Source organism: Oncorhynchus kisutch, linkage group LG5, assembly GCF_002021735.2.
Source record: "Oncorhynchus kisutch isolate 150728-3 linkage group LG5, Okis_V2, whole genome shotgun sequence".
In the NCBI taxonomy this organism is placed as follows: domain Eukaryota; kingdom Metazoa; phylum Chordata; class Actinopteri; order Salmoniformes; family Salmonidae; genus Oncorhynchus; species Oncorhynchus kisutch.
Window position 1 is genome coordinate 50,093,980 of NC_034178.2, and position 12,098 is coordinate 50,106,077.

The 12,098-nt window shown below is 41.4% G+C and overlaps 1 protein-coding gene across 3 annotated transcripts in view; it reads left to right on the forward strand.

The window, feature by feature from the left end:
* Positions 1–12,098, forward strand: part of LOC109891583 (uncharacterized) — an 84,676-nt gene that overhangs the window by 32,747 nt on the left and 39,831 nt on the right. Inside the window, exons 24-40 of one of the 3 annotated variants that reach the window (XM_031825261.1) lie at positions 39–125; positions 216–362; positions 506–615; positions 839–1,028; positions 2,219–2,395; positions 5,309–5,391; positions 5,596–5,644; positions 5,785–5,874; positions 6,070–6,165; positions 6,352–6,423; positions 6,505–6,591; positions 6,766–6,912; positions 9,005–9,174; positions 9,308–9,437; positions 10,781–10,875; positions 11,002–11,143; positions 11,313–11,489. In XM_031825261.1, the coding sequence (XP_031681121.1) occupies positions 39–125; positions 216–362; positions 506–615; positions 839–1,028; positions 2,219–2,395; positions 5,309–5,391; positions 5,596–5,644; positions 5,785–5,874; positions 6,070–6,165; positions 6,352–6,423; positions 6,505–6,591; positions 6,766–6,912; positions 9,005–9,174; positions 9,308–9,437; positions 10,781–10,875; positions 11,002–11,143; positions 11,313–11,489 (2,049 nt within the window). The remainder of the gene's footprint in view (positions 1–38; positions 126–215; positions 363–505; positions 616–838; positions 1,029–2,218; positions 2,396–5,308; positions 5,392–5,595; positions 5,645–5,784; positions 5,875–6,069; positions 6,166–6,351; positions 6,424–6,504; positions 6,592–6,765; positions 6,913–9,004; positions 9,175–9,307; positions 9,438–10,780; positions 10,876–11,001; positions 11,144–11,312; positions 11,490–12,098) is intronic. The other 2 variants (XM_031825262.1, XM_031825263.1) reach the window with 2 other exon arrangements.

Sequence of the window (12,098 nt, forward strand, 5' to 3'; positions counted from 1 at the left end):
GAATTTACAGCTCATGCCTCCTTTCTATGTCTTTTAAGGTGTGTGATCGCACCATCTCACCCCAGTGGGACGAGGCTTTTTACTTCCTGGTTCATGACCCCAGAGAGGAGATCCTCATAGTGAAGGTGAGTGTGTATGTTTTAGATAAGAGCTTAAAGATGTGTGCTTTTATAAAAGGGTGTCATCTATCCTTCTTCCATTTTCTCTTATACTAGTTGTCTCACAGTTGGACCTTGCCTATTGGTTCTCTGGTGGTACCAGTCAGAGAGCTGCTGTCAGAACCAGATCTGGTCCTGGATCAGTGGCTGAGTCTGGATGGAGCCTCACCTGACAGTCAGATTCTACTGAGGGCTGAACTGAAGGTGAAACACACTCTTGCAGTTACAGTACTTTAGAAACACTATCTTAACCAGTAGGAGGCACTATAGACGTGTATTGATTCAATACATGATGTTTTGTAATAAGGTTGTATGGTGGAGTTATTAAATGTGTTTTTCTTCTACAGGTGCTGTGTCCCAAGAAGTGTGAGATTGATGTGGAGAGGGCAGATCAACCCAGAGCTCGAGCCGCCTCTAATGCTGAACAGAGTCTGGAGAGAGACACAGTGCAGCAGAGGTAGAACAAATGAGTGTATACTAATATACACACACACACACACACACACACACACACACACACACACACACACACACACACACACACACACACACACACACACACACACACACACACACACACACACACACACACACACACACACACACACACACACACACACACACACACACACACACACAAGATTAACCAATTTCTCTGTTCTTCCACCATGTCCGTTCAGGTGTATTTCAGTGGACACTCCCAGTGCTCCATCCCCCAGCCCTTCCTCTATCCCAGCACCAGTACCAGAGCCAGAGGAGGCTAAGAGGGTAACAGTTACTGAGATGGTACCTGAGGAGGTCACTGAGGAACCCTGTCTTCCTGGAACACTCCCAACACACACCAACCCTGAGCCCAGCTTTGGCTCTGAGGTGAGAAGCAGTGTGCCGGTGTTTTATTTAATTTAATTTATTTCACCTTTATTTAACCAGGTAGGCCAGTTAAGAACAAGTTCTCATTTACAACTGCGACCTGGCCAAGATAAAGTAAAACATTGCGACACAAACAACACAGAGTTACACATGGAATAAACAAACGTACAGTCAATAACAATAGAAAAGTCTACATACAGTGTATGCAAATGAAGTAAGATTAGGGAGGTAAGGCAATAAATAGGCCATAGTGGCGAAATAATTACAATTTAGCAATAAAACACTGGAGTGATAGATGTGCAGAAGATTAATGTGCAGGTAGAGATACTGGGGTGCAAAGGAGCAAAAAATAAATATAACATGGGGATGAGGTAGTTGGGTGGGCTATTTACAGATGGGCTATGTACAGGTGCAATGATCTATAAGCTGCTCTGTCAGCTGATGCTTCGAGTTAGTGAGGGAGATATTAGTCTCCAGCTTCAGTGATTTTTGCAATTCGTTCCAGTCATTGGCAGCAGAGAACTGGAAGGAAAGGCAGCCAGTGAAATATACCTGCTGGAGAGCGTGCTACGGGTGGGTGCTGCTATGGTGACCAGTGAGCTGTGATAAGGCGGGACTTTACCTAGCAAAGACTTATAGATGACCTTGAGCCAGTGGGTTTGGCGCCGAATATGAAGCGAGGGCCAGCCAACGAGAGCATTCAGGTCGCAGTGGTGGGTAGTATATGGGGCTTTGGTGACAAAATGGATGGCACTGTGATAGACTGCATCCAATTTGCTGAGTAAAGTGTTGGAGGCTATTTTGTAAATGACATCGCTGAAGTCAAGGATCGGTAGGATAGTCAGTTTTACGAGGGTATGTTTGGTAGCATGAGTGAAGGATGCTTTGGTTGGCCAGTCCTTTTCTGGCTGTGCCGGGTGGAAATTCTAAGAGTACATGGCCGTCAAGGCCAGATTGTTCTTCAAGATGTTCATAGATGACCAGCAGGTTCAAATAATAATCACAGTGGTTGTAGAGGGTGCTACAGGTCAGTACCTCAGGAGTAAATGTCAGTTGGCTTTTCATAGCCGAGCAGTACCATTTACTGTGTGAATAAGTTATTTAATACTATGTACAGTGCTATGTGAATCAGGTATTTCATGCTACACTGCTGTTTTTTGTACAGTCTTGTTACTAGTGTTTGTTTTTAGGGGGTGCTGAGAATCCACCTACTGGAGGCCCAGAATCTAATCGCCAAGGACAATCTGATGGGGGGCCTGAAGAAGGGCAAGAGTGACCCGTACGTCAAGATCAACATCGGAGGGGTCAAGTTTAAGAGTCATGTGATCAAGGAGAACCTCAACCCCACCTGGAACGAGATGTATGAGGTATGGAGGTATTCAGTACTTTACTTTTCTGCTCTTTTGCACACCAGTATCTCTACCTGCACATGACCATCTGATCATTTATCACCCCAGTGTTAATCTGCTAAATAGCAATATTTAGCAATATTTGGCATGTCATTAAGTGAACCATCCATCCTGTCTAACAGAATATGGAACAAAGCAGAAGTGACAATATTGCAATTTATTTGTCATTAATAATGCTGATAGTCCTGAATAGCAAAAGATGATAAAGAATACGATGAAGAGTAAGAAGAAATCAGTCTTCTAACACACCAGAGCTGAGAAATAGAACAACGAAAGGGGAGAAGTGTTAAGGGTAAATTAGGATGAATACAGTGTATTTTCACATAGCTGAGGTACAACAACTAGCCTGATTACAGTTGATACATTCACTTAACTCATTAGTAGAGTCCACAAGTGACTGTTGACACAAAACCCATCCTTAAATTCAAATATGCACTATGCAGAAGTCGCTCTGCCATTTCCTGCGTGCAAAAATTCTAGCAGTTTGTCTAATTTCAGTTTGTGACAAAACAAGCAAGTATAGTGTAAAGAATCACTGTACCATCTAAACCGCTGTGAAATATATTTCACGTAACCAAAAATATTGTATTTTGAGCTTGTTAAGATCTAACATTTAAAGTGTTTTTATTTTATTTTATAGAAACAGATCTTGCCTCTCTCACGTCAGCAGGAAGCAGATTGTGCAGTCATTCTTTCTATCTGTTCTTGATTATGGTGATACTATTTATCAATGTGCTGCTGCCACTACTCTTAAACCCCTGGATGCAGTTTGTCATAGCACTCTTCCTTTTATCACAGGAGACTGTTTTATTTCTCAGCACTGCATTCTTTACCAAAAGGTTGGCTGGACCTCTTTAAAGTCACGTAGATCACATCATTACGCTCTTTTTGTTTACAAAGCCCTGCTCCATAAGCTTCAGACTTACCTAACATTACTGTTAAGATTTCAAATGACAAGTTACCAAACTCCTTCACAGAGTTGGTTAAGTTTGGATAGTCATTTGGTGTCTACAAAGTTAGGTAAATCTGCCTCTAATTGCCTTGCACCCTGTTTGGAATAATCGCCAAAAGACATTTGGATTGGATACTTGGAAGGCCCTAGGTCAATTCAGACAGCTGACAGAGGATTTTTATAATGAAGAATGTGTTGGTTTTAATTGACTGTGTTTTGTATCTTAATGTACATTGTCTATATTTGTTTTTTTCGATACTTGCCTGTTGTATGTGCTTGTTTTTGTATCGTGCAGGGCTCATTTGTAGAAGAGAGTTAAGTCTCAATATGACTTCCTTGTTTTAGGTCTTTGAAGCTGGTGTACAAAAGCGAAAGTAAAAAACGCAAAAACAAAAGTTAAGAACAGGAAGCAAAGAAATAGTGACACACATTTCTATGTGATTTTGGTTGGGTCGCCCAAAAAGTTCCATAATGCAGCTTTAACATTTACCTTGATATTTTTCCATAGTCAATTGTATTTGGTCCTCTCCTGCATTTTCTTTATCTGTTTCTTTTTGGCTTTGGATTTCTCCCACTGGAGCCATTGCCCTTTGACCTTCTGTTGATTTGCTTCGGTCTTCAGGAGCTTGGTCCTCTTCTTTTCTTCCTTCTCTGCGCGGGTCTCACCAATGTAGTTTCCCAAACACCAGTTGTAGACCTCCTTGTCTCCTTTGTGTACCTATTGTAGTAGATGTGTAACATTTTCTTCTGTTTTTCTCCTTAAAGTTACACTATGCAGAAATCTCTCTGCCATTTCCTGGTTGCTAAAACTCTAATAGTTTAGACCACGTCTGCCTATTATTCGTTTGTGACTGCATCCAGCTTTCTCAGCCGGTCCTCCTCAGCCGGTCCTCCAAAAAGTCAGTTTAGTTGGTGTCATCGATTTTGGTAATCCACTCGTGCTACCTGCAGACAAATTAATCCAAAAAGCTACCACTAAACTTTGTTAAACCAAGTCACGTTTCTATCTAGTCCTCAGGTACCCTAAAATGTAAAGAAACTATAATATTTCATACGGAAAGAAGTATGTTCAATAGAAAAGTCAAATTAGCAAGTGCGCGTCTTCGTCACGCACGCACAGACTGATTTCCAATTGTGACTCCCAGTGCCAAAACTCAAAATTCTTCCTCGTTTGGGAAGAAATCAAGCCTGAAACCTTGAACAAAGACTGTTGACATCTAGTGGAAGCCATAGAAATTGCAATCTGGGAGCTGGAATTGCATAGGACCCATAGCTTTCCATTATAAGTGCCTGGGATCTCAAAAAAAAAAAAGGAAATGGATTTTCTCCTACCATAGCAATTGTGTTATAGTCTTATGCATTATTTTATAGTCTTATGCATTATCCAATTCTACCAATGATATGCATATCCTGGCTTCTGGGCCTGAGTAACAGTCAGTTTACTTTGGGCACGTCAGTCAGGCAGAAATTCTGAAAAAAAAGACCCTAACAAGTTTTAAACTTCTCTGAATATATTTGTTTTACTTCTCTAAACAAAACAGACATTTTTTTCAGGTAACTCCTAAGTAACCTAGTATACCAACTTTAGAATTGTATTCTGACGTGAGTCAACCCTGTTATGTCTGCCATTTCTCACCTGATTCAATGTTAGCTCTCTGCATCCGCTGTAGTCTCTCTTTTTTCTAACTGGGGACTTTGTCTGTGGAAAGTCTGGAAACTGTTCTTTGTGGAATTATGTTTCATGCAATCTATTGCTTTCTGATGAATAGGAGTAGAAATGTGAACTTTGTACACATAAGAATATTCATATGAAGTATTTTTGACATGTTGTCTGTCAACGACTGTCATGACTCCTGCTCTATACGTTTACTTATAGTTTCCTCTCTAAGTGTTACCGTCAATATGATGTGTTTCCCCAGACGGTGATGACCCCACAGTCAGATCAGGAGGTCCAGGTAGAGCTGTATGATAAAGACATGGACAAGGATGACTTCCTGGGCAGGTGAGAGGAGCTGCCCTGCTTTCCAAATGGAACCCTTTGCCGTATATAAAGTGCACTGCTTTTGACACTAATTAGTGCACTATGTAGAGAATAGGATTCCATGTGGTATACATCCAGGTTGGGTCCTGTACTTTTTGTTAGCCATGTTGTTCCCTGTCAAAGTGTTGTTTGATTTCTGACTGTATTCTTCCCTCCTGTGTACAGGTGTAACATCAGTATGAGAGACATCATACACTCCCAGTATACAGACCAGGTAATGCTTACAGCGCTCTCTGCTCGTGTACTAAATGATGTCTGTACTCGCTTACATCGGTAGTCGGTACACTCATCTGTATAATGTGTGTTTTAGTTTTAGTACACCGTCTGATGTGTGGTTTCTTGTCTCTTTTCCAGTGGTACACTCTGAATGATGTGAAGTCAGGTCGTGTTCACCTGGTACTGGAGTGGGTACCAACAGTATCACAACCAGACAGACTGGATCAGGTCAGTGGTCTTCTACAATGTATATTCATTTTACACCTCATCTCCCTTCTCTGTAGTTTTCCAGTGTTATTCTCCAATATCCTAACCTCCCCTTATTTAAGAACCCCATCCCACCTATCTCACTCTCATTTGAATCATTTTTAACCTTTTGATGACCTGTTCTGTTTTTTATTCCAATGTGATCCCATGCTCCAGGTGCTACAGCTGCAGTCTCTCCAGTCCTACCAGAACAAGGCGGTTCCCTCTGCTGCTCTGCTCTTCGTCTACATGGACAGAGCCCACTCACTGCCTGTGAGTCACCTTACACCTCTTCACCTCAGAAACTGTGCCACTTCGTTTGAACTCTGGCTATGCGTTGTTGTCTAGTTTTGCAGCTGTGATATGGGTTATGCACAGATGTTGGTTTATTTTGTCTAGTTGCTCACAATCAGTGTTTGATTTTGGCTGTTGTATCGTGTGGTCTCTGTGTGCTCCTAGTTGAAGAAGAGTGGGAAGGAGCCAAAGGCTGGAGCTGAGCTTGTTCTGGGAGAGACAACATATAGAACCAAGGTGAGGCAGTATCCTTAGAGCTGAAATGCATGACTTGTTATTGGATCTGCCGTGAAAGTCAACTTCTCTGTCTCTCTGAAGGTATGTGATCGTACCAACTCCCCCCAATGGGAAGAGGCTTTCTACTTCCTGGTTCGTGACCCCAGAGAGGAGATTCTCATAGTGAAGGTGAGAGTTCAGTCTGCTTCAGGATGGAGTCACTAAAAATGGATAATGTTTAATTAAAACATAATGTCACACACTGTAAACATCTAGCACAGTCTCTGTTAAATGCAGTTCATCCACACAAATCTACCCTTTTATCTTTTCCTTTCTAATCACTCTTTATTTATCTTTCTCTAGCTCTCCAGTGCTTGGGATCAGGCGATGGGTTCTCTGGTGGTACCAGTCAGAGAGCTGTTGTCAGAACCAGATCTGGTCCTGGATCATTGGCTGAGTCTGGATGGAGCCTCACCTGACAGTCAGATTCTACTGAGGGCTGAACTGAAGGTGAGACACACTTCTATATCCTCTATGGTCCTCTACAGTGCCTAGAGAATGTCTACACCCCATTTTGATTTCTTCACATTTTATTGTGTTACAAAGTGAGATAAAAATGTATTGAATTGTCATTTTTTGTCAACAATCTACACAGAATACTTGATTTGATTAAAAAAATATATATGAGTACTAAATAAAACCATAATATACCTTGATTAGATAAGTATTCACCCCCCTGAGCCAATCAATACATGTTAGAAATACCTTTTGGCAGCGATGACAGCTGTGAGTCTTCTTGGGTAAATCTCATAAGAGCTTTGCACACCTGTATTATGCAACATTTTCTTATTATTCTTTTCTAAATTCTTCAAGCCCTGTCAAGGTGTTTAGGATCATGGCTAGAAAGAAATGTTCAAGTCTTGCCATAGATGTTCTTTCAAGAACATGCACTGTCTTATTGGTAAACAACTCCTGTGTAAATGTGGCTTTGTGTAGGAGGCTGTTGGGGTGGCAGGGTAGCCTAGTGGTTAGAGCGTTGGACTAGTAACTTGAAGATTGCAAGTTCAAACCCCCGAGCTGACTAGGTACAAATATGTCATTCTTCCCCTAAACAGGCAGTTAACCCACTGTTCCTAGGCTGTAATTGAAAATAAGAATTTGTCCTTAACTGACTTGCCTGGTTATTTTCTTTTTTAATTTTTAATTAATTAATTTATTTTACCTTTATTTAACCAGGTAGGCAAGTTGAGAACAAGTTCTCATTTACAACTGTGGCTTGGCCAAGATAAAGCAAAGCAGTTCGACAGATACAACGACACAGAGTTACACATGGAGTAAAACAAACATACAGTCAATAATACAGTATAAACAAGTCTATATTCAATGTGAGCAAATGAGGTGAGAAGGGAGGTAAAGGCAAAAAGGCCATGGTGGCAAAGTAAATACAATATAGCAAGTAAAACACTGGAATATATACATACTGGTTATATAAAGGTACAGTAAATAAATAGTGTCCTGCTAAAATGTGAATTCTTCTTCTCGTGTCTGGTGTAAAGCAGACTGAAGCAGATTTTCCTCTAGTATTTGGCCTGTGCTTAGCACCATCCCGTTTCTTTTGATCCTGAAAAACTCCCCAGTCGTTGCATACCCTTGCTTGCAAATAAGGAGGCAGTTACTCATTTATTTCCGCAGGTTTACTTTCATGCCACCTTGAATGTTTTGGAATATTTTGTATTCTTTATATTTGTATTCTTCTTTTCACTCTGTCATTTAGGTCATTATTGTGGAGTCAATACAATGTTCTACTCCCATCACCGCCATTGATTTCTGCTGTTTTAAAATCACCAATGGCTTCATGGTGACATCCCTAAGCAGTTTCCTTCCTGTCTGCAGCTCAAAGCATCTTTGATGTGTCTGGATGGTTTAATAATGGTTTAATAAATCATCCACACAATAATGATTCAATTGACCATGCTTAAAGATATATTCAATGTCTGATTTGTTATTGTTAGCCATCTACCAATCACTGTCCTTCTTTATGAGGCTTTCGAAAAGCTCCCTGGTCTTTGTAATTGAATCTGAGCTTGAAATACAATACTTGACTGAGGGACCTTACAGATGTTGTATATATGTGGACGACAGGAAGGGGTAGTCATTAAAAAATCATGTCAACCCCTACTATTATTTCACACAGAGTGAGTCCATATAACTTATGTGATTTGTTAAGCCATATTTTACTTCTGAACTTATTAAGGCTTGCTTAAACAAAGAGGGTGAATACTTATGCAACAACTATATTTTAGTTATTTAAACTTTATTAATTTGTAAAAATGTGTATAATTTTCTTTCCACTTTAACATTATGGAGTATTTTATGTAGAGCAATTACAAAAGAAATACAATCCCACTTTGTTAAGCTACAAAATGTGAACAAATGTAAAAGGGGTGTAGTCTTTCTATAGGCACTGTATACTATCAATCAACATTATTGAGTGTGCCATAGAGTACACAAAGCGCCACATTATGTACTTTACCTGCACCTGGCAGTCTAACATTGTCAAAAAAATATTGGTAAATTATTAGTGGCATGTTTTCATTCAAAGATCCTGAACTCGAAGATGACTGAGGGTGTTGGGGTACCACAAGGCTCTGACTCAGGTCCAGAAACTATTACTAGTTGGAGTTACAGTGAGGAGGAAGAACCAATCACTATTGAGCAGCCAGTTACTGCGACTATTGAGGAGGACCAAGACAGTGAGGTGCCCTCTGAGGAGTGAGTTTTTGTCTTGGCCCCTCCCAATATTCAAATATTTTTTATAAGTTGATTGCAATTTATATGCAAAATGTATGCAGTGTATGTCAATTATAAAACATTTTGGCACATGTGTCTCTTTGTGTGTTTTCAGATCTGTTGCAGTCTCTAGCCAACCCTCTATCTCTGAACCTGAGGAAGTAGAGGTTGTCTTTGAGGTCCCTAAAGAAGACCCCAGCCCTCCTGAGACACTCCACACCCCTGACCCCAGCTTTGAAACTGAGGTAGGCAATCAGTAGGTGGATGCCTCTGTATGCATATCATTAAGCATTCTGTCTGAATTGTATTCAGAGTCAATATTTTTTTCCTGTCACAATCTGTGGTTGGAACTGGTTCAGGGAACAGAACTGAAAACTGGAAAATAGAGAAATTTTTCAAGAAACAGGATCAGAACCGGGAACCAAAGTCATTAAAAGCATGGGAAACGGTTAATAACGTTATTTTACGTTCAGGGCATTTTTCTCCAGTCCCACAAAAACCACAACAAAGCGTCTATGCAAAGCCCTCCCTCTGTCACTCAGAAACTTATTCCAGTGTCTGCCTGCCAGCTGAAAATCTTTTGCCAGTGTGTTTGTGTGTGTGTAGGCTACCTGCCCCTCCCACTCTGAAGCATAGTCTACTGTAGCCTATTGATGTTACAAGCGTAATTCAGAAGATAGGGAGAGAGATTTTTAATTACAGAATAATGGATGTACTTTTTCAATGCTAGTTAGGGATACTATCGTTATTCACATTGGATTTATTAACTACCAAAAGGTAAGACTTGTTTTTTATTCTGGTGACGCTCTGCACACACAAGCTTGTTAGCTAGCTAGCTAGGTCTGGTCCAACGTTAAAGCAACTCTGAAGTTCAAAGACAGTCAAAGGTCCTCCATAGAAGCCGCTCCTCCGTAGGTATAGTTCTGTAGGCCTAATTCAGATAATGCATGCCATCACAAAATGCCCAGCACTCCAAGACAAGCCCCATCCTCCACCCTCTCTCACTCTCTCCCTACCCACAAAATGCCCAGCACTCCAAGACAAGCCCCATCCTCTACCCTCTCTCACTCTCTCCCTACCCACAAAATGCCCAGCACTCCAAGACAAGCCCCATCCTCCACCCTCTCTCACTCTCTCCCTACCCACAACATTTCAGTTGGATCTCGCACCCGACACTTTTGAATTCCATCACGCATGCAAACAACTCACTGAGCTATAGCTTGCCCTCTCCATAGCAAGCTGTATGATTGGTGAAGTAATTTAATGTTGCGCTAAATGTAAAAAAATATATATATATATGGTTTCAGAGGTTTTAAAAAGAACAGAAAGAAACAATATAAACCGTTACTTTTTTGGGGTTCGAACCGGTTCAGAAGTTTATTTTGCTGGTCGGAACAGTATAACAGAACAAGAAATGGTTCTGTTCAGAACAAAACGATTGTAAAATCATTTCAGTTCGAACCCCTGGTCACAATACACTGAAACTAAGAGTTTATGTATTCATGAATCATTGGTTTTGATATGAATTGCATGGCCAACTACAACTTTATAGCTGCAGGTGAAAGCATTGACATGTGTTTTTGACCAGCAGAAAGAGGAGCCAGAAGAACCTATCACCGTCACCCAACTGTCAGTCACAGCAGACACTGAGGAGCTCCAACCCTGGCAGGGGCCAACGGCAGGGTGAGCTCCATTCAACAACAGATCCACAGAGCTTTGCATGTACACTGACTTTGCATTGATAATCTTCAGTGTGGGAAGCAGCTATCAACATGCTGTGTGTGTGTGTGTTCCTTTATGAATATTCAGATCTGTTACAGAGGACATTGCCAGAGCTACAGTGTCTAGCCTTCCTTCTGTGTCTGTACCCGAGGAAGCTGAGGTCATGCCTGATGTCATCCCTGAAACACGCCCTCCTCACACTACCCCTCACCCAAGTTTTGGCACTGAGGTGGGTGCTTTACTGAAGGGACTATAAAAATGATTTATACTACCAAGAACAAAAGTTAAAAATGAAAAAAAAATATCTCAAGACCTTATATTGTTTGTATTTTGATAATGCTAGGATGCCTTCAAAAAGGTTATAGTGTGCCACTGCAGTTCTGTTGTTTGTCCTGTAGGGGGTGCTGAGAATCCATGTACTGGAGGCCCAGGATCTGGTTGCCATGGATAAGCTGATGGGAGGCCTGAAGAAGGGCAAGAGTGACCCCTATGTCAAGATCAACATCGGAGTGGTCAAGTTTAAGAGTCATGTAATCAAGGAGAACCTCAACCCCACCTGGAACGAGATGTTTGAGGTATGGAGGGACTTGTAGTTTATTCAATTAATCTCTGTCGGCTGTTGAACTGTGTGCCCATTTAGATGAGCGGTAAAAGGGATTGTGCTGTACTGAAGAAAGTAAAAGCAATGCGTGTTAGGACAGACTTTTGATCTTTTTTACAATTACTGTATTTGGAGGGCTTCTCTCATGTAAGAATATATCTGAGACATCTAGAAGTGCCTTTGCTACCTTTAAATAAAAAATAAAAAACATTTTACCCCCTTTTCTCCCCAATTTCGTGGTATCCAATATTTAGTAATTACTATCTTGTCTCATTGCTACAACTCCCGTACGGGCTCAGGAGAGATGAAGATCGAAAGCCATGCGTCCTCCGAAACACAACCCAACTAAGCCGCACTGCTTCTTAACACAGCGCGCCTCCAACCCGAAGCCAGCCGCACCAATGTGTCGGAGGAAACACCGTGCACCTGGCAACCTTGGTTAGCGCGCACTGCGCCCGGCCCACCACAGGAGTTGCTGGTGCGAGATGAGACAAGGATATCCCTACCGGCCAAACCCTCCCTAACCCGGACGACGCTAGGCCAATTGTGTGTCGCCCCACCGACCTCCTGGTCGTGGCCGGCT